Source organism: Malus sylvestris, chromosome 15 (assembly GCF_916048215.2).
Source record: "Malus sylvestris chromosome 15, drMalSylv7.2, whole genome shotgun sequence".
In the NCBI taxonomy this organism is placed as follows: Eukaryota; Viridiplantae; Streptophyta; class Magnoliopsida; order Rosales; family Rosaceae; genus Malus; species Malus sylvestris.
This window is the reverse complement of record NC_062274.1, coordinates 22,540,976-22,568,017: the sequence shown is the minus strand read 5'-3', so window position 1 is coordinate 22,568,017 and position 27,042 is coordinate 22,540,976. Positions and strand designations below refer to the sequence as shown.

The window sequence follows — 27,042 nt, the reverse complement described above, 5'->3', positions numbered from 1 at the left end:
AATCAAGATAATTCATCCAAAAATGCTTACTATGATTAAAAATCATAACATTATCTCTTAACAACAAAATTATCTTAACTTTCTCATCCAACGGTCTAGAACTCTACTCATTCAACGGCCTCAATTGCACAGGTCGATGATGTTATTTTAGGTCCAAACAAATACACACACGCACGTGAACGATTGTCAATTGACAACATATAACTCTACATGTTAACCCGTTCTTAACGTAGATACATCATAGGTAAGACTGAAAAATTTTGAGCAGACAACATACGTGCCAGCTAAATGTTAGGTAACGGAACATCACCTTTCATGTACACAGCGCCGTCTAGGACACCTGAGGAGGAATCTAGAAAAACTTTAGTTTGATGCTCCGAGTATCCGTACCTACATCGCAACATGTTTTGAACAAGATCGATGTTTTAATCCTTTCAGACTTCAGATTATCCAGGTCGTCATAAAAGCTACAGAAGAAACGTATATATACAAAGTGGAGCAGCATGTGCTAAAGCTAGAGGTAGTTCACCGCTTCTGCAGAGAGAGGAGAGCCAGCTTCGGAATCCCTAAAAATGTGTAAGGAAATGACAAAGGAATGCCACATAACCCTAGATCTTGTCAATCAAACCATCCACACACTTCGTACAGTTTCTCGATGTTTAAACCATAATATAATTAGGGTGTTGTTAATGACAGTGTTAATTAAGTTTAGAATCTTTTGGTGTTATTAAACTAAACCTCTCAAAGATACACACACAGCTGTTGAGAAGATTTTTTGCTTTTTAAGTATGGGGAATAATCCCACTTTATGTTGTTATACGTATTGGTGTTGGCGTGGGGACCAAATTTAAATTAGGAGCTTAATTTATACAAATGAAAGTGACAACCCAAGAGTTTGCCTTCCAATAGCAAAGATTAAAAGATAACTCTCTCTTTAATCTTTATGGATTTCCTTTTAAGTATTTGAATAATTGAAACTTTTCACCAAACGGGTAAAGAGAAATTTTTTTGGGTAAATACACACAAGTTACGTAGTGTAAAATTGTGTATCATTTTACGTGTTATATAATATGAGTGAATGATAAGGTTAATATATTAATATAAAAACAAATCAACATATTATAATTTAAATTAAATAATAATGTCACGTGGTTATTTCAAGTACACTAAAAATTGCTTGGCATGCGGGTTGGGTAGATGACTTTGGCCAATTGTCTAACAATTTACGATTGATTGGCCGTTGTCGTTATACCTGGATATGGTGGGGGTGTGAGCAAGCAAGTGCTCTTAACGATGATAAAGTTTAAGTAGAGCCTATATAATATACACTTGGTCCTAATCCACCTAAAAATGGCCTAAATTAAGGCGTAATTCAAGGGTTGTTGAAATCAACGTTTGAATTAAGGTATATTTTAGAGGTTTCTACTAGCGTATTGCTGAGCCATGCGTCAGTTAGAAGTCGGCAGCAGGCAATCAAATTAGGGCACAAAGTTAGAGGGAGAGAGCGTGAGCTAGGCTTTTAGTATGGGAAGAGGGAAACATGCAAGGGTACTTTGTGTGGCATATACAAGACAAACAAACTTGACTGCATTGAGAAGAGACCTTCATCTTGATGACACGCTAATTAATCACACACATCATATCCAATTAAGCAGCTGCTTTATACTTTATAGTTTTCTTTTCTTTATTTATTTATTTATTTTATTTTATAAAATACTTTAAATATTATGAAAAATGGAATGGTAGACATCAATGGCCAAGGCTTTAGGTAAGTGGGGGCCTAGCTAGCTAGATAGGGTATATGACTTCTAGTTACATCTAATGTGGACTGCATTCTAAAGTGTAACTTTCATGTGAAAACGATTGGTGGGCAATGGTCACTGGACACTAAATTTGTGGAAATAATGTACTGTTAACCCTGGAGTGAACTTTAGTTAGTTGATTACACTTCATGCAATTAAGTTAATTCATTTATAAATATTTATAATTTTCTAATTTTATTTGTAAGTAACGAAGTTAAAATTTTATCATAAATAAGCACGATAAGTAAAGAAACTCCTAATTACACAATTATAGTTTCCTCATCATAAAATGCACCTAGAATACATTTCAGCAAAAACTGAGAATCACACATAATGCAGCTAATACTAAAGATTGTGGTCAAAGTTGAAATGAAGATGAGTGAAAGAAAAGGCATAGTTACTAGGATAATTTGTCCCTTGAGAAACTAATTAAATTGGAATGATACAAACAATAATAATATGGCCTCTGTGAAAAAAATGACACGTGTAAATCAAGGTTCATTTGAACCTATTCATCACTTTTACAATATTTGTCACAAAAAGAGAGTTCAACATATAGGCTGAATCCACTCCCTTCGTATAAAACAAATAGTACCTGAAAAATAATGCCATTAGATCAGAGACATCCATGTATTCGTACAATTATTACATGTGAAGGTTTTTTATGTAAGTGCGTCATATATAAGATCTGATTAGCCTGTTAATTCAAGCGGGACCAGTGCATATTCCTTTTGAAAGGGAATAAACTTGATAAAAGTGGTGATTAGACAGATGTAAAAGATGATTCCAGATGCAATATAACGTTATGGATTTTCCTAAATCAAAGGGAATATATTTGATTAGGCCTAACTAATAATTACTGAAAGAAATCTAATTAGTACACAACCATTAGCTGTTTAGCATCTAACTCCAGAGTTGGAAGATGGGAAACAATGGTGGGAATTGTCGGGATAAACATGACACTCATTAGTTTAGTCTTTGTAGATTTGTTTAGTCAAAATAATTATAAAAAAGTTGATTAGTTAATTAAACCCCAAAAAGAAAACAACTCAAAAGTATATAAAGGCATCCCTTCCATGCCATGCGCATGCCAGCTTAGCAGCATCTCTCTCTCTCTTACTTGTCACTAGGGTTTCATCCTTATCCTTAATTACCAAATCTTTACTTTAATCCAAACTAACCGTAGTAAACTTAGCAGCCTTATCTTTTCCAAATCCTTCTTTTAATTGTATCTCTTAATTTTATCTTGCTTCAAAGAGGAGCAACTGATGGAATAAATTAGCAATTCACACCTTTAGAGCATTTTCACATTTCATTAACCAAATGAAGAAAATTCGTACATGTCACAACTCTATTGGCCAACAAAAACTAAACCCTATTAACCATATAGCAACAAGAACATGCGTGCGCCAATAGTTATGTTCACAAATATCGAACCCAATCAATGACAAGTCTTGACTTTGGCAACCAAACCAACCAAATTTGTAATTACAAGCTTTCCCTATCAACCCTTTTGCATCAAAGGTTAAAAAATGGGGTCCAAGTTTTGTATAGAAAACGTTACACGTGTCACACAACTGGGTAGTCTTTATCAGAATGACACTAGTAGCTAGGTCACAGTTATTTCCTTCATTAATTCTTCCACCACTATAGGAATGACTCGAAATCTTTCAAGTTTCTTTGGAAAAAATTTGACAGAGAGAAAACTCACATTCACTGCATATACATATGTCAGTTGAACTGTAAGTTCCATTCACTGAATGTAGTCCAAGTAGAAAACCCACAGACATGCAAATCAGTCGTGCATGCGTATGGAGATTAATTTCGTTTGTTGATACATTAGCGACACCACATGCATCAATGATTATAATCAGCAATGTGTGTAACCCTAACTAGGACTGCTCTAACTAACCATTACATTTACGTAAGTCAGTTAAACAATTGCATTCAAAGAAGATATGCATCATCATATAGAATGAGCATAAGAAGAAACGCATGCATTCCACGATTGTGTTTCTTTATTCAGTCATAGCTTAGTTTTTTTCCACAATTAGGGCTATAATATATCAAACATAAATCCCCAACTAGGACTAATTAAGAAAAAAAATTAAAGGGTTTGTTAATCAAGTGTAAGAAGTGCGTGGTACAAATATGGCGGCTAGTGTAGTATTGGTAATTTACTGCTGAATTATATGATATTAACGTGGACATCTGATTCCTGATTGGTAGGCAGGTTTGTGAATTAGGTCTCCCTGCGCATGAGAGAGTTACACGTGGGTGGATAGAATATGTGGTCCCTTGAAAACCCTAAAGCAAACCCTAGGGGTTTTGACACGTGTAAAAGCCTCTTGTTGCTCCCCATGTGCTCCTTTGGCCACTTAACCACACTTTGAAAGCAGCCTGCCATAGCCAAAAGTCCATCCGACCTTGCTAGCTATATGGCTCTGAGCCGACTAAAGCTTAAGGGTACTTTGTCCTACTGACCAAGGACAATTGGCCTGTCAATCACTTCTTGCTCCCTCCTTAGTTTTCCCTCTTTCATTATTAACATTACGTTTGTATGATTTTACCTGCTCCGAGTTTTATATATCGAGTGCTTACAACGTCGGAGTCAGAACTACGCAAGTAAAAGGGATATGCTCTCTTTCGACATGGTTTTCCAAAAACGTATGTGATGTGTAATATGTTTATGTTAGTAAATTGTTATTTCGAACTTTTGATCAAGGTAAATTCATAATAAGCTAGTTATACTCATAACCTAACACCATGAGTGCTTATTTGATGATATAAGTATGGTTAGTAAACATTACTCAATATCGAGCCAAGCAATTAAATGAGTATTTGACATTATTCTATCTGAAATAGATAATGATAATGTATACTATGGTTGCTTCAAACTTCAAAGTATCTTTGAGTCTACTCAATAGGAAGTACATTTGAACTAATCTTAGTAATTGAGTGATATAATTCATTCAAATCGTTCTCACGCGGTGCCTCTACTTACAACATATGGAATTATGGATATGATATATCCAATCCAGCTAAAATGCTAAAGCGTGGATTCTTTTACTTGTGCTATCAGATTTAAGGTCATGATTCCATCACTAATGAGGATATAATTAATATGGGGATCAGATATTATTGTCATTTATAATTATTAAAATAAAAAAAACTACAATAGCAACCAAATATCGATATGGATTTTCCTTTGCATTTTCTTGTTTCTTTTGTACATTTATTTTTATTGTAAACATTTTTTCTTCATAATTCCGATATGAACTTTATCTATGCTACCTAATTTTTAGAATGAAAACTCTTACATGAGCTAATAACGAGTTGAATCACCCATCATATCACAAATTAATACCGTACAAAAATAACAACTTTTTTCATGATATCGAAGCTTTCTACTTCCCTTACACTTTTTGAAAGAAAAACCGCAGGTGATTGATGCAAAAAAAATATCAATTAGACTTCCGTTTTGCTGTGGGACCTATTAGGTTATCTTTGACATTTTTCTTTCAGGTCCTTCGTGGATTCAACAAACGCATAACCTTTTCAAGGACAGACATGCATAATGGCTTTTGGAGTGCAGATTTCTCGTTCATACTTCATACATGAATGTTACCGGAAATTTTGATCAAGCTAAGCCATGCCACATATTTCCCCATGCCCTTGTGAGCTGTGACCACTCAGTCGTTTCATCATCATCCAGTCGGACATTTATGTAAAGATGGAAAACCGTGGGAGAAAAAAGGAAAGTAAATGGATGAGAAAGTGACTCTGCTGTGTTGTTTGATTGTGCGGGCGACAGGGAAAATGTTGTTGCTTTCTCTTTGTAATTCAGTATCTTCAAAACAAACACAAGATAAAACAGAGAACCTGAAAAGATAAATAAATTTAAATTTTTGTCTCTTCCTGTGTTTTCTCTCTTTCATTGTTATTTAGGTTATTAATTCTAAAGATTTAATAACTTGATGGGAAAAAAGCTCATTTGATGAATTGTTTTAGAGACATATGCACTATTTTGGAGATATAACCCTAATTTTAGATATCCTAAATGTGATCAGTATTCTATGACTGAGGTAGTCACTAGGATTGACTCCTACATGAGTTTTACAAATGAGTAATGTTAGGGAAATCATGTATTTAAATTAAATTTTGTAAATCATATAATATAGTTGTTATAATTATATTATTATTTTATTGTTGATTAACATGCTTATTTTTTATCGATAACATATTAAATCTAAAAAGTTGATCACTCTAACATATTCCGGATGTGGTGTGCTATCCACACACCTCATTTTACTTCTCACACACCCCTTGATAATTTATATTCGTTGATCTTCTTCAATTCATCCGATCCGACGGTCGAAAATTTAAAAGGTATATGAAAAGTAAAATGAGGTGTGGATATCACATCCCTTTCCGGATATATCATGAGCCATGTTGGGAAAAAGAATTAGTATAAGATTACTTGGGCTCTAATTGAAGCATTTACAATAAAAAAAAAATTCTATTTTAAATTTTGTACAGATTCCCATAAATATTAAAACAAATCGTGTGTCAAGTGTTAAGAAAGTGCGAGTGTTAAAGAAAAAACGTCAACACTGACGACATCTTTAGTGGCCATCAATTTCCTCCAACCTCCCCACAATTATTTTATTAACCTTCCTTACTTTATGATTCTTAATGTAATAAGGTAAAAAAAGAGGAGTGCTATCCATACATTCAATTTTACATCCCACACAACTTATAATAATTTCTGTTCGTTGATATTCTTCAATTCATCCGATCGAACGGTTGAAAATTAAAAATATGTGTGAAAAATAAAATGAGATGTGTGAATATCACACACCTAAAAAAAGGGGTTCCAAGATTTTTCTATGTTATTTACATGCTTGTTAAGCAAACACAAAATACTCTAAGATGCTTGCATTTTCACGGTTTCACCCATCTCGAGCCACGCATGACCTACTAGTTTACTAATGTATATATAAAGCCTAAGCTAATTACGCTAAGCTAATTGAGTGTGGCTTGGCTAAAACTGACATAGAAAGAGGAGATTTTACCACCCAACTGGGCTACAAAAGTGAATTGCAAGTCCAAATCCATAGGCCAACTACACCACATTGTTTATTGACTTCGAGGTGGTCAGGTTTGGGATCCCAACCTAACCGGATTTACAAAGTTTGTGCGTGGTTAGGGGTTTTAACTTTTTCTTTCATACCATAATTGCCCTTTCCGTTTTTGGTTAATCACCAAATTAGGAACCCTAAATCAACCATTGGTCACAGGCGGGTTACACTTCCACCAAAATAAGCATCCTAATTTGGCGTTTTAGTGTATATAATTTTCTGTTTTTGTTCTAGTGATATTTATTTTAACTCGCAAGTAAGAGATTTTATGTTTGATTTTTGTCAAAGACGAATTTGATCTAAATTATTGCTGACCTATTGTAAAACTAAGCTCACTCCCTCCTCTTAAATGTAAATAATACCATTTGTTCAAAAAAAAAAAAACTATTATTGTATCAAATTCAATCATGGCCATCAAGACCTAGATGCATCTTCACGTTTGTAGGGTGAATATGGAACCAAGGTTTAAAGATTATGTTTTTTCTTTCCTATTTTTTAATCCAATACGCGGTTAGCTTTGCATGTATGTTTTTTCCAATTTGCCCTTTAATGCATAAGTGACGAAGAAAGAACTCCAACAACGTGATGCATGACTAGCACATCCCCATGTTTTTCTACATAGTTAAGGACATTACTGTAAAAGACCTTTTACTGTAAAACAAATTAAAGCTTGAAAGGATGTATGACTCACTCACAGAGAAAACTTTTCCTTATAAATAAGGTCCATGCGTTGCATCCCAAGCCATTCAACTTCAACACATTTGTTTCTTGAGAGAGTGAGGGGTAGAGAAAAATTAAGAGAGTTGCAGAGAGAGTGACAGAACTAGCTAGCCATAGGAAATTAGGAAGCATGACAACCAACAGCCACCAAATTGTTGAAGACGATCATCAGATGCTACTGATCTCTCACTTGTACTCGGCCTCTGATGTCTACACTCAAATTGTACCCCCCCAAGGTTTGTACTTCAAAAGCATACAAACTTTTTCTAATTTTCCTTTCCTCTTGTTTATGAGAGTTCTTTGATAACGATTGCAGTTCTTAGTCTGAAAACCAAATTCTTAAAGCTACTTTGTTTTTTTAATTTCAAATTTGGCTTGAAATCAGTTTACATTTTTACAAAAGCTAAAAACTGAGAACACAATTACCAAACAAATTTTTTGTTTAAAAAAATAGTTAAAACAAAACATGTCATTGAAATGGTTATTAAACTGCTCCTTAATTAATATTTTAACTTTATTTTATTTTTATTATGCTTAGGAGCCTCAAAGCCGGCAAGACGACGTCGCAGGAAGAGCAAAGGTGGAGAAGCTGGTGGTGTTGGGCTTAAGAAGAGGAAGCTCACAGCTGAACAAGTAGACCTTCTTGAGCTCAATTTTGGCAACGAACACAAACTGGAGTCTGAGAAGAAAGACAGGCTTGCTTCTGACCTGGGTCTTGATCCTCGTCAAGTTGCTGTTTGGTTCCAAAACCGTAGGGCTCGTTGGAAGAACAAGAAGTTGGAGGAAGAGTACTCAACCTTAAAGAAAGAAAATGAAATAACTGTTGCTGAGAAATGTAGACTTGAATCCGAGGTAATTCATCTCTCTCTCTCTCTCTCTCTCTCTATGTGCATATGTTGTTTGCATCACTGACCTTGTTGGGTTTAGTTTACTTTCTAAAGAAATCGAGGAAAAGTGAACTATAAACTATATAGTAAGTATAATTTACAACTATATATTGTTCAGGATTCAAAGCAAGCATAGCATTTGAATTTTACCATTTTAGTTTTCATTTGGTTTCTTGGTAAGTCAATCAAGGTGGGTTAAAAGTAGATTATATTTTTGTTTGGGGGTTGATGAGCTTTCTTTCTTTTTATTTAACTATTCAGTATTTCATTTCTTAAATATATATAGTTTAATTTAGTAGTTTGAGATATCGCACTACTTTTGTTTTTATACTAGTGACAGGGAGGAGAGAAAAATTATACTAAAAAACTTCCAGTACAAGGGTAAATACTTTGTTAGAAAGGGTTTCCAAGAAAATATCACACCAAAGTTGTTGGCTCGTAGTTATGTCTTACTCTTTTCCCTTGGAAAGGACAATTAGAAAACATAAAAATTAAAAGGACAAGGTGCATGCACCAGGGCCACCACATAGGCACACAACACGAACATGCATGATCTGTAGGCTCAAAGAATTGTTGGGTTTGGAGAGTAGGGCATGTACGAATACGTTGTCACATTAATATTTCGTGTCATACAAGTTGTTCTGATTTTGGCATAGAAAACACATAAAGAGTTTTCTTTTTCTGGGGTTGGGGTGTGGGGAGGGGGGATGAACAAACCACATCTTGCCGCCATCTCATTAGACAGCAAAAGACTCTTCTTCCAGCTCTCATGGGACGTCCGTACAATCTTGTTTAAGGTGGTTGGTGTTGGTCCATTAGGGCCTTTGCCGTGACTCATTTGGGGAACATCACGTGACCACATTTGGTCCACATTGACATTGAGTACATGTTTTATAAACACACAACTTGAAATATATATAGTCTCATGCATAACTTTTTAAACCATTGATATGCAGATGTCGAAGCTCAAGGATCAACTCTCGGAGGCTGAGAAGGAGATCCAACGGCTCTTGCAGCGGGTCGATCACGGTGGATCCAGCAACAGTCCGAGCTCCTCGCTCTCCATGGAAGCCATTGATCCTCCATTTTTAGGAGAATTTGGGGTGGAAGAGTACGATGATGTTTTTTACATGCCCCAGAACAATTACATTCATGGCATGGAATGGATGAACCTGTATATGTGAATCTGGATCCATTTAGAACTTTGTAGATAGTAACAAGCTAATGTAAATCGTTATCTTCCTCTATGTAGTGTTTAGTGTGCTTAACTAGGAATTTGGAAATTAATTAATGTACTAATTATTAATATAATAAATTGCCTATCGACTGGAAGTGAGCTGATTAATTTAGTTTATGACCTTCATTAATCTTTTAATATGATATAAGTACAACTTGTGCATGCCTTAAAAACCAATGCGATCATTTATTTTGTCCAAGAATCCATGGCGTGCGCAATAACCCTCTTCTCTATTTAAATCAGTGCCAATCGTTAACCTTAATTACATTGATCCCCGGCCCTCAACGTCTCTCGGTTAAGCATAATTTAAATCATTATACGATCATGTGGACTAAGTATTCAGTACACCACCAGAAATTAATATTTTCCCTACAAATTTTTGCCCGATGAACCAAAATTTGTCGGGTGAAGTCATTTTGCCCGACGAAATTTTCAGTTGGTCGGGCGAAACTAGTCAATATTTAGGGTTTTGTCAAAAGACTTTACGTGATGGAGAGAGTTGGTCGGGCAAGAAAGCTTTCATTGGGCAAACATTTGGCACCACGAAAAAAAAGGCCGCATAGTGTATGAAATCATTCCACAATTAGAACTGAAAAATCATGATTTAGAAATCATTTTAGCTCTAATTTTGATGATTTTTTACAAATATAATCATCAAACCTAGAAGAATACAATGAAGCACAATTGAAGATTGAGGATATGTTGGAGGAAAAGCCACAGCACCGAAAGAGGTATGGGACACCTTTGCCACACTCTTTTAAAAAAGAAACAATACAAGGCTACAATTTCTTGAGAACGAGCTGTTATTAGTGGCACAATAGGACATGATTAGTCAGTATTCTCAGAAGGTAAAGTCCATATACTGTGAAGAAACTTTTTTGCTACGGTCAGGGGCAAGAGTGGAGTCGAACCAGATGCCCAAGTGTTTTTAGCTATATAGTGCATACTGATACAAATATTTTCAACTGTAGCAGAGTTGCTAGCTCGTCTCCAACAAACTATTAAAGGAGCACTTTATACGTGATACAATAAAATTCTCTCGAACGTCTCTAAAAAAAGTGAATAATATATGTGTGGCGGGTATTACCTGTTCTAGCCTAATATCTAATTCAGGTTGAATTGGCCTAGCTACACCGACTTGACTAAAGACTTTGACTTTTGAAGGTTGTTCCATGACTTGGCTCATTGCACTGCTGATGAAGGAATTATTGATGTATTAAAACCTCCGACAATCTGAAGGGTCTTGGAATTTAGAACACTACTTCGGATTGTATTGGAATTGAGTGGTGAATCGCTCTGCAGAAACAATCGAAAGCTGATCGAGATCACGGGGTACGTTTTTTAAAAACAATTTCCCGTTTGTTACTTTTCTAAATAATTTAGTTGATGCATTTGAGGGCTTGGAATTCTGCCTTCAGGTTGATTTATCAATGTCTTCTGATCGTGTTGCCGATGCTGCTGAACTACTCTTGCGCCTTTAAATTTTTGGATTCAGCCAACTATCTGCTAGTGATCAGCTACAGAAGATGGAAGAAGTGCGTAATAAACTAGTTTATCAGGGTGTTCCAGTGCTCGAGCTACTCCCCGAAGAAAGCAAGGAGGACTTGAGAGTTAGAACATTTACAGAGCTATTCAAGAAACTTCCCTTCCATGAGCATGAATTTTTCCTTTTCAAAGTTATAAAGAAATTCAAGCGCGAAAGGCAATTTGGTGAGCTGATTTCTTGGTTCAGTACTCAACTAGATTCCAATGAACAACACGAAGTGATTGCTAAATTGTTAACGTCACAGCTGATTATGACGAAACCAATGATGAAGATGCCATAGTCGGAAGATTTTCACAGCTGTCGAGAGATTATACCGACTATGTTCATAAGGTTCTTGCCCCCTGCATGGAAGAACATAGAAAGAAACGAAAAGATAAACAGAAGACAGCCGAAGAGAAAACTAGTTCGGATTGGCAATCCCGTTTTGCTGAGTTTTACTTGGGTTTCTCAATTGTTTGGTTCAAGGGACAAAGCGTGGATAATGAGAGATGGTTGATAGAACATCCAAACTCTGGTACTGTTAGTAGAATAATTGATCAGATACTCCTCGGTGAGAGAGGAGGATTTCAGACTCAGAAAATTCTCAGAGCTTCTGTGTACGAAAGCACTTCCCCTTGGTATTCAAGCGCGTTTGGTTGACACTGTCGAAAAGGAACTGCATGAACGAACATCTCTTCCTCGTGGGACAAACCTTAGAACAGAAGTTTCTGGCCATGCTGCTAGTGAACTAATATCTCATCTCTTAACTTTTGGATTTAACCTACTATCCGCCACTGATCAACAACGGAAAATTGAAAAAATCTCCCGTAAAGCTGGTGGAAAGGTTGAGATTATTGAAAGACTTGCGGAAGAAAGAAAGATTTCAGAATTAGAACGTTCACAAGCCAAGTTCACAAAGTTACGTTCTTTACTCGAGCTGATTTGCTCTCCGAAGTTTCAAACAAATATTTCTGTGAAAGAAAGTTGCATGACTCGACTCTTTTGTTCGAGCAACTAGGCTCCAACGATCGGAAAAATCTGATAGAACAACTGTTTGATTGGTTAATGGAAACTTACTATTCAAGCAAATATATAAAAGGTGTCATAATGGAGAAACACTCCAACGAGAGTGGGGAGGATTTCAGGCTCAGAAAGATTTATAAAGCTCTAGACTATGCATCCTTCCCTTTGGGATCGCAACGAAGTTGCGAAGTGGGATCACAAGTATGCTGCAAACATCCTGTAATAGAGAGAGGAAGCAAATAAAACATGACGGTATGTCAGTATCACACAATTATTTCTCCTCACGATATGCTGAATTTTACCTTGGTTTGTCGATTATTTGGTTCAAGACACGGTGCACCAACGAACAAAGAAACTCCATTCAAGTACTTCTCGGTGAAGCTGAAGAAGGTGACACAATACAGAAACTTCGCGGTGAGGATTAGGAGGATTTCAGACTCCAAAGATTCATCGAGTCGTTTAAACAACTTCAAGTCAGCTCCCAAGAGTATATCGTTAAATATATTCTGAAAACGTTACTGGATAATATCCTTGAATATTGCAAGTTCGTTCCAAGTGCTGAGGCGGCATATGCTTCTACCTACTGGTTTGAAGAAGATCTTCCCTTTGTTCATGAATTCATGAAGGTCAAAACTCCAAATCTAAGGGGAGGAGGAGCAACCGCTCAAGGAGGCGGAGCAACCACAATTACACAAGGAAGTCAGGGGACAAGTCAACAGTCGGGTCGATGATTTGCAACAATGCACGAGTAAAGAAATCTTCAAACCATAGAACTACATACAAATTAAGGCAAACTTTACTACCGCCCCAAATTCCAACACATGCTGTTGCTTCAAGCTGATTTTACAATTTACATGTACCTTGGTTTTGTATCTGTTTACTGCTCTAATGAAATTAGTTTCACTATAAAAATGGTTCCTCCTTAGCAATGTCCTAATTGCTTAATTAATGTTTTTATTAATATGATTAAAAAAATCTTAGTCAAGCTTGCAGTATAACCCCAGCATCTTCCCTCTTTTCTTCACTCACATCGAACCCTTCCTTCTTGTCCTAAACATGGATTTATGAGGTACTACTAGGCCCAAACGCCATTACCACTAATTAATTATACAACACCTGCAAATTGATAGATAAGACCTGATACAAGTAATAATGTCATAGAGTTGCAACTCCAAAGACCCAAATTAGACAGTGTAAGTTATTGAAGAGAGAGTCATGTTAGCATCATTTTTGTGTAGTCATGTGTGAGCGCGTGACGAAATGTCAACTACAAATATGTTTACATGATTCAACAGTTGGCAGTTAGGACCAAACCACTAAAGTAAGCATGTTTTAATTGCGTCATGCAAAAATTACACGTCCACACAAGACTAACACTAGCAGTATATGTCACCAGTCACACCATGTTTTATTTACAAGAAAAGCAAAGAAGAACAATTTACCTACAGACTTAATTTGATCTTATCCGTACATCCAAATGTAGGTGGAATCATACCATGCAGTGGTTAAACTAATCAATATGTATTACTGTGTAAACATATCACCATCTGCACAAAATTTAAAAGAAAGGTAAAGTGGCAGTTATATCATCCCATATTATTATTGTGAGTAATGGGTAACATCCAATTTCCTCTCATATATACCAGCCACGACATGGCCCAACATGTTCCCAGTACAATATTGTTCATCTCAAATTATTTAATTGGAACAAAAATTTAATGTCTTTTTTCACGACATTCAGTCATTCACACACAAAGTTCTCTAGCAAAAATGCGACCTATATTAGCAACAACGTAAGCTACATATGTTTTATTTTTTATTTTGGTTTCCTGCTAAACATTATAATGTTGACCTACACTGCCTTGGTTTGGTAAATTTGTTATTTGAAAATACAACTTATTTCTGTTCCCGAAATAAGTTCTCTAGCAAAAATACAAGATATGTTCCCGAAACATCCAACCATTCACAAACAACGTACTTGTGGCAAAAAATTAGTATGACACCAGGGCGCATACAAATATTCATTCACATACGACGTACATTTGATTCAAAATTGGTATAATAACCAGCACATACATAATTTTCATTAACGTATGACATATTTGTGACCCAAAATTGAAATACTAATTAGCACATGCAAGGCTTTCATTCAAGTACGACGTATATATGAACCAGTATTTGTATACTAATCAGCGCATACAAACTTTCATTCACGTTCGACGTACGTATGAACCAAAATTGGTATAATAATCGGCGAATACAATGCTTTCATTAACATAAACCACGTGTACAAACTATAACTAGTAACAAATCGGCACATACAAACTTTTATTAACGTTGGTGGTACATACAATCATAAATTAGAATAATCAGAGCACATACAAAGCTTTCGTTCACGTACAACGTACCCAAAAACCAAAATGGTATGCCAGTATGTAATTATTTCTGAAATTTAAAATATGGTTGGCGCACACCCCTGAACTTCCATTTTTCCTCGAAATTTCCATGAGTAAAATACCGGCCCCAAGTCTTATCCAACGAAACCGAAAACAGAAAGAAACGGGGCTGGACCCTGTCGACGCGGCAACCTGAAACCCAACCCCACGCGACGGCCCCGTACAGAATCGAAGCTCCCGAAATTTAATTATTTAATTTTTTGCCCAAAAATGCAGGAAAAGTTTGCTAAGCTTCCCCCACATTTCTCGCACAGCATTTAAATGGACACATAATTTTTCCATTTATATGATTTTCGGGTGTTAATTTTTCGACTATATAATTTGGTTTTTAATTCTCCCAAAAACCCACTTTCTTGGACTCTGTCTTTATCGCTTCCTTTCTCTCTCCAACTCTCTTTGAGCAAAATGCAAATAGCAGCAGAAGTAGTACTGGGGGTGTCACCAATGGAGGGAGAGGAAAGCGTGTTCATCGACCTGTACACGAAGGACCCTGCTGAAAACACAGGAAGCGGCGGCGAGGGGAAGGGAGCTGCGGCGGGGAAGGCCAGCTCCGCCTTCAAATTCGACCCCAGCTTTCTGATTGACCCGAGCTGCATCAAGATTGGTTCTGTGCTCGGAGAAGGGCGTGGAGCTATTGTTTATGAGGGATTGTGGGTCCCATTAACACTTTTCTTCTCTGTATCTGTTTGCTTTGTGTTATTTTTATCCTTGGGTTTTTGCTTCTTGATTTAGGTTGCTCACATTGTTTGTATGTTCTTGAATTGTGGTGCTTTTTTCGGTGCTGGTTTGTTTGAGTTGGTGTTTGTGCTTTGCTTTGGTGTTTGAGTTGTGTCAGTCTTCAAAATCGGGGGGTTTTTTTTCTTTCGTTAAACCCTTTTGAGGGTTTATGATGATTTCTGGGTTTATGGTGGCAAGTGTTGATTTTTATTTCACTGAACACTATCTATATCAGGATTTCTTTTTCCATCCCTGGCAAAGGATCAAACTTGAAAAATTTCCGGCTTAGCGAATGTGGGAAGAGCCCTTTCAAAAAAAACGTTCATTTTTGCAGGTGAGCCAGATGCCGAGTCTACCTCTGCCAAGTTCCTCTTTCTGGGCGATCTTGGAGTTGTGGTTCTCATAATTGATAAACCCTTTTCAAGTTGAAAGTGCATCTAAGGTTTTTGAGTTGAAGTCTCTGCCATGGTACATTTGTCTTATAATGTTAATGTGGAATCATTTTGGATCTTCATTAAATTTTTAACTGGAGGGTTCCTTCAGGGAGTAATCTTATATCAATGTTTATTAGATTTTATTACGGTCTTTGAGAACACATATAAAGTATAGCATTGATGATAATCGTTATTGAGAGAGATCATCGGGCTTTAACTGCTTTCGATAAATGCTCCAAAGTCGATCTGATCACTCAGGATTTTGGAGTACATTTATTATTAAGCTTAGAAGGGATAAAGTTTTCGTAAATGTAGATTTGACTGATCGCGATTGTGAATGCTTCAAAATGGGATGTTGACATTCTGCATTTGGAGTCTATTCATTTTTAGGATGGATAGAAAATTTCATTATGATAGGTTCGGTTTAGTTGTAATTGTCCAATAGCGGGCGAGTCCTCCCATATTTGTCTGCAAGACATCAGGCTGTCACGACTAGTGAGTCTCATGTAAGATGAGTTCTTTAATGAATTACTCTAGCGATAGTACATTAGATAGGGAGATACGGAATTATGTGTGGTAGGTTGCAAATGGGAAATTATTGGTTATATATGGCAGGTAATCTCCCTGTTTTAATTTGGAGGCACTGCCCTCTTTATGTTTCAGTAGCCTGGGGATTGGGAGATGGGGTGGTGAGGGGGGGGGGGGGGGGGTCCTAGAAGCCATTGGTTCGATTGTCCCCTTAATCATTTAGATCATCCACATTGTTCCTTTGCTCCTCTGGATCGTTAACTTTTTCTCGTTTAATTCTTTGGATCACCTGATTACTAGGGTACACCTGAGCATATACAGTGGAACAGTTTAAACATAGATCCTTTTTTGTATTTTTCTTTCTCACATTTGAACTCCTCTCAGGATAAAAACGTTTTCTTACCTCTTCATGAGATTATCATCGTTTGGCTTGGTGGTCTTCAAGGATGTAATAATCAGTTAAGGAGACCAGATTACCGTTGGATTTTTAAGTTTAGATATAAAAATTAGTAAAGAAACCAACAGTTTTAGGAACGTCAAGGACAGAGAGAATTATAGTCTGATATTTGGACTTTGGTGATGTGATATCAGTTGAGACCAGATTATTCTTTACAGTATCAGATTTAGATATAAAGACATGTTGGAGAATCAACAGGTTTAGGGCAAGTCTTCTGAACAGGTGGAAAATGAGAGAGGGTCGAAGAGAATTGGGAAGTGTAGTGTTTGCAAGGTTATTGTAATTTATGCATGAAAAGACAATAATATAGCTGTCAGGGTAATTATTTTGAATCATATAAGTGAAGTTGCCCTATGTTGATCTGAATGTAAAAGAAGGATATCTAGATGTTTTTTCCTTGTCCAGGCCTTTTCAAAGATTCATTGACATGGTTTATTTCCTAGTTATCCTATTTATTATACCTGAAGGTTAATTCCTGGGCAAGCAAGCAGTCCGGCGTAGATGTCATTTACAGAAACTTTATCCCTTTGTTGCTATGCATGAAAAGCATTAATGATCAATGGCAACATTAGATGTTTGTGGCAGGATTAATTTTGTGAAATCTATTAATGTGAGATGACATCTTACTTGTATGCTAAATGTAATAAATCGATCATATGTTCTTTTTGTGTATATAAGTCATAATCTATGTGTTGTTCTATGCTGAGGAATTTTATGTCCTGGATTTTAGACTGCTGAAGCTTTCGAAATTATGTTTCTAGGTACCAATCCAAGCCTGTTGCTGTAAAAATTATACGGCCACCCAAAACAAAATATGTTAGTCTTGATCGTCAAGAAAAGTTTCATCGGGAAGTATCAATGCTTTCGAAGGTGAAACATGACAATATTGTCAAGGTATGATGCCCATTCCTCTTATTTCTTCTTATGCCTGCATTGTATACTAATATATTATCTACCCTCGTCATTTCTGGGAAATCACTCTCCCTTTTGCAAGGGACTTTTCTTTTGTTTGGTATGAGTTCTATACTATTCTTAGTTTTGGTTTAGAATAATATCCTTATGCAAATTGACCTTTGGTTTCAAGAAATATATTTCTTCAATTTATATCCAGGTCAGATGAAATTGTGGCCTGAGGAAATGAAATCACTGCGCTTCTGTTCCTAAATTAGTATTTAATTTACGATCCTGTTAAGTTCAGCAAGCTGGTTGCACAAATAATTTAAACTATGATGGATGTAGCTCCATTTAAGGAATAAGATTATAAGTTTTTGGTTTTTGTCTTTCAGTTTTACTATCCTTCACCCTCTAAATGTATCTGGATTCATATCAGCGTAACGTATTCAATCAGTTTATAATACTCATTTTTCTGATGTGTATATTTTCATGGTCAATGCCCCTAGTGCATATACTCATAAAAGTCAATGCTCTGAAACAGTTCGTAGGCGCATGCTTTGAACCTTCGATGATAATTCTTACTGAGCTTCTGAGAGGAGGTAACCTCCAGAAGTACCTATGGGAAAGGCGCCCCGGAACACCTGATCTCAAGTGTTCAATAAGTTTTGCAATGGATGTCTGTCGAGCTATGGAATACTTGCATGCAAATGGCATCATCCACCGTGACCTGAAACCAGGTTATTTTTCATTTTCCTTGTACTTCCCCTTTGTTCAAGTTGTTTTAGTTTACTTTGAAAAGAGGACCAACTGATCAGGCGTTTGGCTTGGCTACATGTCCCACTTATAAGTTATAACTGTAAATGAGTTCATTTGTTGATCCACAAAAACATTTACTCATTTTTAGTTTTGAACATTTGCTAGAAATGCATTGGTAAATTCATCGTGTTTTCTTTTGGTTTTGCATACTCATCTCAGTTCTAATTCTTGAACGTTAGGGTTGAAACATCATTTACCAGAGGAATTTAGTTCTAACTGATACTCTTCTTTTTTTCCCCAGCCAACCTGCTTCTTACAGAAGACCTGAACATGATAAAGGTGGCCGACTTCGGCCACGCTAGAGAAGAAATATCCGGGGCCATGACCTCGGAGGCGGGCACTTACAGATGGATGGCTCCTGAGGTGCACTTTTTTTTGTTGTTCTTCCTTCATTATTCATGCATATACTGCAAAATACACACACACACACGTAATCGCACACACATATGTATATTCATAATATGGCTAATTTTTTTTCTTATTATCTGAATAGCTATTCAGCACAGAGCCAGTTCCAAAAGGATCAAAGAAGGAATACGATCACAAGGCTGACGTGTACAGCTTCTCGATAGTTCTATGGGAACTGATAATAAACCAAACTCCTTTCTCCGGACGGACTAATATAATAGTTGCATATGCAGCAGCGAACGTAAGTCCTGCGAATGACATTCAAACAGAAACGGATAGAACAGAAACCCGAAAATCTATCCAATAGCTATTTTATGGTGCTTGATTATTTTGAGCTGCCCTGAGATTACTAACAACATTGTATGCTAGCTGACGTTTTGGATTGAAATTTTTTTGAGATTGAGTTTGATTTTTCTGGGGATGGACTGAGTGTAACATGAAAAAACTATTTTCTGAAGTTAAATGACTGTTGGTGGATGACTTCCCTTCGTGCTTTCAGAAAATACGGCCAGAGCTGGACTACATTCCTCAAGATCTCATTCCGCTCCTGGAGTCCTGTTGGGCTGACGACCCAAAGATCCGACCTGAGTTCATGGAGATCACAAGCCATCTTTCCAACTACCACAAACAACTGTGTGCGGCTGAGTTGGAACCTCCAGCAGTCAATGTGCCGGAATCTGAACCTCAAGAGAGCAACGTGAAGGAAGAAGAGCCTCCCAGAGTCCACGCGATTGACAAGTCCGAAAAGAAAAAGAAAGTTAAAAGGCGAAAGAAGTGCAGATCAAGTTTCTTCTTCTTTTGCTGTCGACCTGTAGCGGTGCAGGAGTGATCAGTTATTTGCTAAAGTTTTGTAGGATACACAGTAGAACCACAGGTACAGAGATTAGGGTAGACACAGCCAGGGATTCTGAGCTGAACTGTTGCTTGTAACTTGTGTTACAAGCAACTGTACAGATACATCGTGGTAGGAACCCCGTAGAATATTATTAGATGGAGAGTAGGAAACAAAGCTTTGAAAGAAACAAAAAAGAAGTTTGTAGTTGTTTTAGCAGTTGGATATTTCTCCGAAGCTGGCTTGCTTCTCAAGCAATATCAGATTTTGGTAATGAATTGTTAATGTGATCTGTCACAGTGACTCTTCTTTTCTGATGGTTGAATTGCTGGTTATGATGAAATTATTTCACTTTCTTGTCGGTGTCCAAATTTTGGGTGTAAAGTAGGGTTTCAGATAAGGATTTTGTTTCCCTTTTTTTGTGGGCGGCTTAGTGGTCTTATCTTATATGTTGACTAACTCATGACATGATTCACATCATTGTGAATTTTGTAAAGACCTATTTTGGGCGTCCAAATGACTTAAGAGTTCAAAATGTTTTCAGAAGTAGACTTTATAAGGTAAAGAAGATACGCAAGCATTTGCACGTATTTAGTGTTTGTGCATGATACGAACATGGTAGATAAAATATCATGTATGGTATAAAAACAGAGAGATAGTGTATCGTGCATGGTATGTATTGTATGGAAGTAGAAAGATAGAGTATTGTGAATGGTACGGAAAAAAAAAGAAGTGTCAAATTCGTAATTAGAATGTTATCCTAATAGGCTACACACCGTGTGGCATGCTAAAATGTTGAGGATGGATTAAATTGCAAGTTACTGCTCTAGAATGGGCTAGAATATAATGACCTATTTCTAGGCTTAACCCTAGTTCCAGATATAGAAGTGGCTTTGAATTCAAGAATCCAACTCAAAATCCAAATTGGGGGGCCATTTTGAAACCGACCCAACAATTGACTTCAGAAAACGTGTGTGTTGGGACTAGAAAGTCCCTAACACTTGGTGACAACCCTAACCTTGAAAACCTCTCTTCCTTCGGTTTTCTAATTTTGTTTAAATTTTTCCTCTCTCTGCCTTGGTGACAACCCTAGCCTTGAAAACCTCCAACCATCGGTCCCTTGCTTAGGCTAGGGCCAGCGGCAGCCCCTCCCACCTCTCTCTAGCTCCCCCTCCTAGTCTCTCCACCTCTTGCTTCCACTCCCCTCCCTTGCTGCAACCCACTCATTTCCCTTCCATCCGCACCCCGACCCCCTCCCCTTGTTGCTCTCTCTTCCTTCCATTTTCCTTGGTCTGAACAGAACTTTTCCCCCGCACTCTTCAGTGCGCAACCTGTTTCTCTTGGTGTCGTAGCGAGCCTTCGACCCACTTCCCCAATTTATTGCAGCACAGGCTCCTGTTTGGGCCTTAGATCTGGGATTTTGGGTGGGTTTTGGTTTGTTTCGTGGATTTGCCTTGCTTTTCGATTGTTTTGCTCTTCTGGCCTGGATGGTGGTGTTCGTGTTCGCGTCAGGAATTTCCGTCGGGGATGTTTCCTGGCCGACGAGCACACAGCTCCCCTGGAGGTTGGCGCCGGTTGAGGGCTGCTGTCGGGCTTCTGCTTCACTATCAGGCGTTGTCGGGCAAGTCTCGTCGGGTAAGACTCTTCGAGCAAGGCTCGTCGGGCAAGGCTGAAAGAGAAGGACAGCGTTAACTTTGAGAGGTGCCTTTGTGGGGCCTTAGGTGTAGGCCTTGAGGCTCACAATCAAGGTTAACATTTAGGTGCTCAGGCGTGCCACTGCCATCTTTAGCATGGCAGATGTAAAATGGATGTCGCTTTTTAGTTGCATATATGTATGTATCCAAGAAACCGTGTTAGTTATAACAGGTGCCTTTGTGGGGCCTTAGGTGTAGGCCTTGAGGCTTCCCATCAATAACTAAACCGATGCTTGAACACATCATATTTGTTCTCGTGATTGCCGGAGTTTTCTAACTATTATACTTCCGATTACCCGAGTCCAAGAAGTAGAATGAACCCAAATAGGTGCCTTTGTGGGGCCTTAGGTGTAGGCCTTGAGGCTTCCCATCAGAGGTCATCCTTATACTTAGACTCTTTAGATCGCTGAACGGAATGAATCCAAATGGATGCCTTTGTAGGGCCTTAGGTGTAGGCCTTGAGGCTTTCCATTAGAATCCATTCCATGTTCAAGCTTTCTATGGTAATCATGATATAATAGAAGGAAAACTAGAGGGTAGGTTGATTACTTGCGCCCTAAGTAACTTCAGACTTCTCGTTTATCAAGGACTGTCGTGGATGGGTTAACTCCACATAAGGTTCTTTTTTATGCCTTGAGGCCAATGACTTTTAACTGATCAGATTTACATGCCCGAGGGCTTAGGACTTGGATCTGGTTTGAACACTGACGATATATTCAAATCGGATTCAAGTACTGAGAAAGCCTTTTAATAGTCATATTGCTAGAAATAACTTGCATATAACTGGAAGTATATAACATATTGAAAAGACAAAAACAAAGCAAAAAAGGTCGGGCAAGGTTAAACCTTATTGTGTAAGGTTGCTCGTCTTGCAGGTTCTTATCTTTGTAGTTTTGTCAAATGTCTGAAAGCTTAGAGGGATAGAGAGAGAGAGAGATTACAAAAGATGAATCGATACTACAGCAAGGTTGAACAAGGTAGCAGAGCTATTACAAAGGGTTGAAGAGGGGGTTATCCCGAGGGGGATGAAGGCTTGTCCCGAAAGGGATGAAGGCTGACTACAGCTTTGTTATGAAGGCAAATCTAGCTTTGAGCAGAGTTTGTGCTTGCATTTGTTTGTTTGATTGAGTGTCTTTATTCCTGGTTTCTCCTTCTTCTTATATAGACCACTCGGCTTGGCTTCCTGTAACAGCAGCCTTGTCCGAATGCGGTTTGAGGGTGATGACTCATCGACTTTTTTACATGGACTGCCATCATAAAGTACTTTATGGGCTGTGTAGCTGATCAGTCTATACCACTTGGCCTTTGGGTAGGTAAGCAAGTGGTCTTCATGAGCTGCACCAAGTCAGAAAAGGCCATTTCTGCCTTCTGGGCTTCGACTGGGCTTCGGCTATCTTCCCTTTCGGGCCTCCTTTTGGGCCAACTCCTTTCTTGAGCCCAAAGTTAACTTTTAATCCAAACAGTTCGTGTAGCTCCTATTAGAGTATATAGCCAAATAGATAAGGCAGTTAAGATTCTTGCTATTATAATATTCATTTAGGATTGTTGTTAAGTGTTAGATTCAGATAAGGTAGTTAGCTGAGTATTCACCTATATAGCAATTGTATCATTGCAACCAGATAATCATTTTCAAGAAAATACAAGTGAAAATTCATTCTCTTTCTATCTCTCTCTCTCTGTGTCTAAACCTTCTCTGTTTTCTCCTTCTTCTTCTGCAATCTCCTTGTTCTCTTTTCTACATATTGCTTGACATGGTATCAAGAGCCATTAAAGCTTGATCAGCTTCTTCGATCTTTCCTTTTTCCTTCCGCTACACAAAATTCTTTCTTTTTTCTATCTTGTGGGTGTATCAAGATTACCCAATTCTTTATTCTTCACTTTGAAAGATTGTGCACGCCAGGTGTTTAAGTCTTTTCCTCAGACATATTTCTCTACAATTTTTTGAAAGGGTAACTACGAATCAACTTCAAATCTTGCAATCACTGATCACTGGATTGATTTCATCTGTTTCGACGTCTGTTACTATGAAACTGAATGAGACCAACTATCTACAACGGCGTTTTCAGATGCAGTTGATGCTTGAAGTCCATGGAATTATGGGGTTCGTTGACGGATCAAATCTCTGTCTTGCTCAGTTTTCTTTTACTTCTTCAGGAGATTTAAAGGTAACATCTGGTACTTCATCTTCAAGAATTGAAATCAATGAGTACAAAGTATGGAAAATGCATGATCATTCATTGATGTTGTTAATTATTGCCACACTTTCTTCATCTGCTATTTCCTGTATGATTGGTAGCAAGAGTTCTCAAGAGATGTGGGTTCGTCTTCAAAACCAGTTTTTCTTACCAAGTACAAAAACCAGTATAATCAAATTACAGATTGATCTTTACAACATTAAGAAGGGATCAAATTCAATTTCCCAGTATCTTCAAAGAATTAAAGAAGCAAGGGATGGACTTTCTATTCTTGGTGTCACACTTGCTGATGAAGACTTTGTGATCATTGCATTGAATGGACTCCCTCCAAAATACAACACATTTAAATGTGTACTCAGAGGGTGTGAGAGTATCATTTCACTCAAGGACTTTCGTGCACAATTGCTCGCTGAGGAAGCCATTGTGAATTGTGCTATTGTTGAATGTGAGACAAAAGGTTCTTTCTTTCCTTTCTTTAGCTCTCAATTTCATGCTGGCTTCAGTGGTGGTTATCATGCTCAATCCAATTTTAGGTCAAGCTATGGTAATAATGTCGATAGTTATAATGGAATTCTTAGCTCACCTCCATCTCTATATCCTAGTTCTCTGGCACCTGAAATTACTACACATCAAATTTGTTCATAGAAAGATCATTTTGATGTTGATTGTCTCTCAGCTTCTAGTAATGTAGTTTTGGGATTTGTTGGATATCCAAATGTGGGAAACAACTTATCTGAGTAGTATAAATCAAACTCATATGAGAATGAACACTCTGTAGATGATGAAGGTGAAGATGAGCCAGAACTTGATCATGTCCTGGTAGACCTCAATTCATTTGACTTATCTAATAGGTTGGCTACCATGAAGAAAGTCACTGTCAGAAAGCCCACTGCGCCCCATAAACAACACAAAAATCATGAAACTCCTTTACAGAGCAATTCTAATGTTTAAATTCATACAGCTTATGATCGCCAGTCTGGTTTTCTCTCGCACTTCATTGTTTCAGAAGATGAAATGTGTTTAGATGATGCAAAAAAAAAAAAACAAGTTTTGGGATGTATTGACAAGGAAAGTGTAGACTCTCAGTTGATTTCAGTGGGTTTACAATTGTGTATTCAAGTGATATTTCCAGTTTTTAACTCTGACAACAAGGTAAAAATTGGTGTTCATACTTAAACTGTTATACATGAGTTCCGAGGATTTTATGTACTTCGATTATGCAAAGGTGGAAGTATATTTGATATTCAGTTAGGCTACCATATGAGAATTTCTGATAAGGGTGGGGGCACCAAGTCTACGCTAATTTGGGTACTATGGTATACGCGATATAATGGTAAAATACAAGCTCCAGATGTTTGGAGATCTCTTATTGCAGAGTATATGTGCAACAGTGACCAAATACTCCACTATCCAACTGCAAGGAATACTATCCAAAAAGAGTTTAGATTGCCAGATACTCTTCAACTGCAACAATCTCATGGTTGGACCACCATGAGCTTCCGGGGGGATGTTAGAGTTGGCCAAATAGATAAGGCAGTTAGGATTGTTGATGTTATAATATTCAGTTAGGATTGTTGCTAAGTGTTAGATTCAGATAAGGCAATTAGCTAAGTATTCACCTATATAGCAACTGTATCCTTGTAACCAGATAATCATTTTGAAGAAAATACAAGTGAAAATTCATTCTCTTTCTCTTTCTGTTTCTGAACCTTCTCTGTTTTCTCCTTCTTCTTCTGCAATCTCTCTGTTCTCTTTTATGCATATTGCTTGACAGCTCCTGGGTGGGCTTTGCACTTGGAGTTTCCCGGTTATGGCTTCCTAGGCACCGCCGTGGTGGGTTGCATATTTTCCAGCTGTTTTCTATCGGTTGTTTAGACATCTGAGGGCTCTACCCTTGGAAATATCGTTGTGTCATCTTTGGGTTCATGGTGATGGTGGGGATGGCGGTTTAGTGGAGTGGGTGGTCTTGGATTTCCCTTTTCCATCCATGTCGCTGCTGCTTTTTCTTGCCATTACTATGACCAACTCCGGTCGGAGGTATCGTTGGCGACTCTTGGTACTTTCATGTTGGGTTTTGGTTTGTGGTGGAGTTTTCGACGACTGTGGTGGCTCTGGCTGGATTCCTTTCCGCCCTACCTCTCTAAGTTCGTCTTGGCTTTTGCTGGCCTCGTACACCTCCTGACATTTCTGAACGTGCCTCTGCCTATGCTCCCCACGCCTACTGCCAACAACTGCACCTTTATTGTGGACATGTCACCTTGTTTTTTACTAGTATGTGTTGCTTCGGCAATCGATTTTGTGTCGCTTCTGTGATTTTGTAACCTAGCTGTTTCGTGTGGGTTTTGGTGAGGGTCTCAGAACTTGTTATGTCACTCATGGGACATGTCTTTCTCGGGACTACTTGTTCGTTCTAGTGGTGTATTCTTTGTAGGATCGCCGTATATGGGTTATAAAAAATTATTTGTAATTTGTGCTTATTACCTTCAGATCAAGAAATTGATCACTGGAGTACATGTACCCATATGGCATCATTGTAAGTGTTTGGTTATGGTAATGAAATTATATCGTCTCTATTCAAAAAAAAAAAAAAAAGAAAGAAAAAGAAAGTCCCTAACACTTGTTATAATTTGATTGAATTCAATACAATACAATACAATACATCGTTATATTATATGCTATGTGTAGGAATAAATATCGATCATGTTTATGTTTACGCACTTATAATTGTGTTATGTTCATATATGAACACGAGTTGATCAACACATATATCAATCCAACAATACAATAATCATATTTTACACAAAAAAAATTGAGAAGTTATTAGTCAAACAATTGTAATCAAGCTATGACAGTTCTTAGATCTTATATTCGTGCAAGTTTTGAGTCATATAAGATGTCAATTAGTGTCTGAAATACGAAAATGTGCCAACAATTTTTCAAACAAAAAAAAGAAAGGAATTTCCTGACATCCTCTACGTTTTGAAATTTTTTGCCTCACATGTAAGTTTTATTTATGAGAACAACTTGGCTTCTTAAGATCGAGCATGAGTTTCTTCTCAAGATACTTCATGAGCAATTCATCAAATTTAGTGCTTATGATCATAATTGTTCATATTATAAAATCACTATGTAAAGATAATTTCTGCAAAAAGTTAATAAAATATGAGATCTTTGAGTCATCCAATTGTATAAAAATAGAGAGAAGAATTCGGTAAAAGAATTATGAATTGTGTATCTATTTTATGTAGTTGATTGACTAAACCGTCTTATTTTCAA

At 37.4% G+C, this 27,042-nt stretch overlaps 2 protein-coding genes and 1 pseudogene across 2 annotated transcripts; all 3 read left to right on the top strand.

Moving 5' to 3' along the window:
• The first annotated feature begins 7,670 nt into the window (after window positions 1-7,670).
• On the top strand, window positions 7,671-9,882 carry LOC126601625 (homeobox-leucine zipper protein ATHB-40-like). The gene is made up of 3 exons (XM_050268356.1): window positions 7,671-7,899; window positions 8,202-8,515; window positions 9,507-9,882. The coding sequence occupies exons 1-3, from the start codon at window positions 7,794-7,796 to the stop codon at window positions 9,732-9,734; spliced, it is 648 nt and encodes a 215-aa protein (XP_050124313.1). The 5' UTR covers window positions 7,671-7,793; the 3' UTR covers window positions 9,735-9,882.
• Window positions 9,883-10,686: 804 nt separating this feature from the next.
• On the top strand, window positions 10,687-13,176 carry LOC126602811 (uncharacterized; annotated as a pseudogene).
• Window positions 13,177-14,901: 1,725 nt separating this feature from the next.
• Window positions 14,902-20,232, top strand: LOC126603731 (serine/threonine-protein kinase STY13-like). The gene is made up of 6 exons (XM_050270676.1): window positions 14,902-15,441; window positions 17,689-17,821; window positions 18,363-18,558; window positions 18,879-19,000; window positions 19,131-19,286; window positions 19,545-20,232. Exons 1-6 carry the CDS (start codon window positions 15,197-15,199, stop codon window positions 19,872-19,874), a joined length of 1,182 nt encoding a protein of 393 aa, XP_050126633.1. The 5' UTR covers window positions 14,902-15,196; the 3' UTR covers window positions 19,875-20,232.
• Window positions 20,233-27,042: the final 6,810 nt, after the last annotated feature.

Coding starts and splice junctions, on each gene's coding strand:
- LOC126601625 (XM_050268356.1), top strand. CDS start 7,794: ATGACAACCAACAGCCACCAAATTGTTGAAGACGATCATCAGATGCTA. Junction 7,900..8,201: donor TCAAATTGTACCCCCCCAAG/GTTTGTACTTCA, acceptor TATTATGCTTAG/GAGCCTCAAAGCCGGCAAGA. Junction 8,516..9,506: donor AATGTAGACTTGAATCCGAG/GTAATTCATCTC, acceptor ATTGATATGCAG/ATGTCGAAGCTCAAGGATCA.
- LOC126603731 (XM_050270676.1), top strand. CDS start 15,197: ATGCAAATAGCAGCAGAAGTAGTACTGGGGGTGTCACCAATGGAGGGA. Junction 15,442..17,688: donor GCTATTGTTTATGAGGGATT/GTGGGTCCCATT, acceptor TTATGTTTCTAG/GTACCAATCCAAGCCTGTTG. Junction 19,287..19,544: donor TTGCATATGCAGCAGCGAAC/GTAAGTCCTGCG, acceptor TCGTGCTTTCAG/AAAATACGGCCAGAGCTGGA.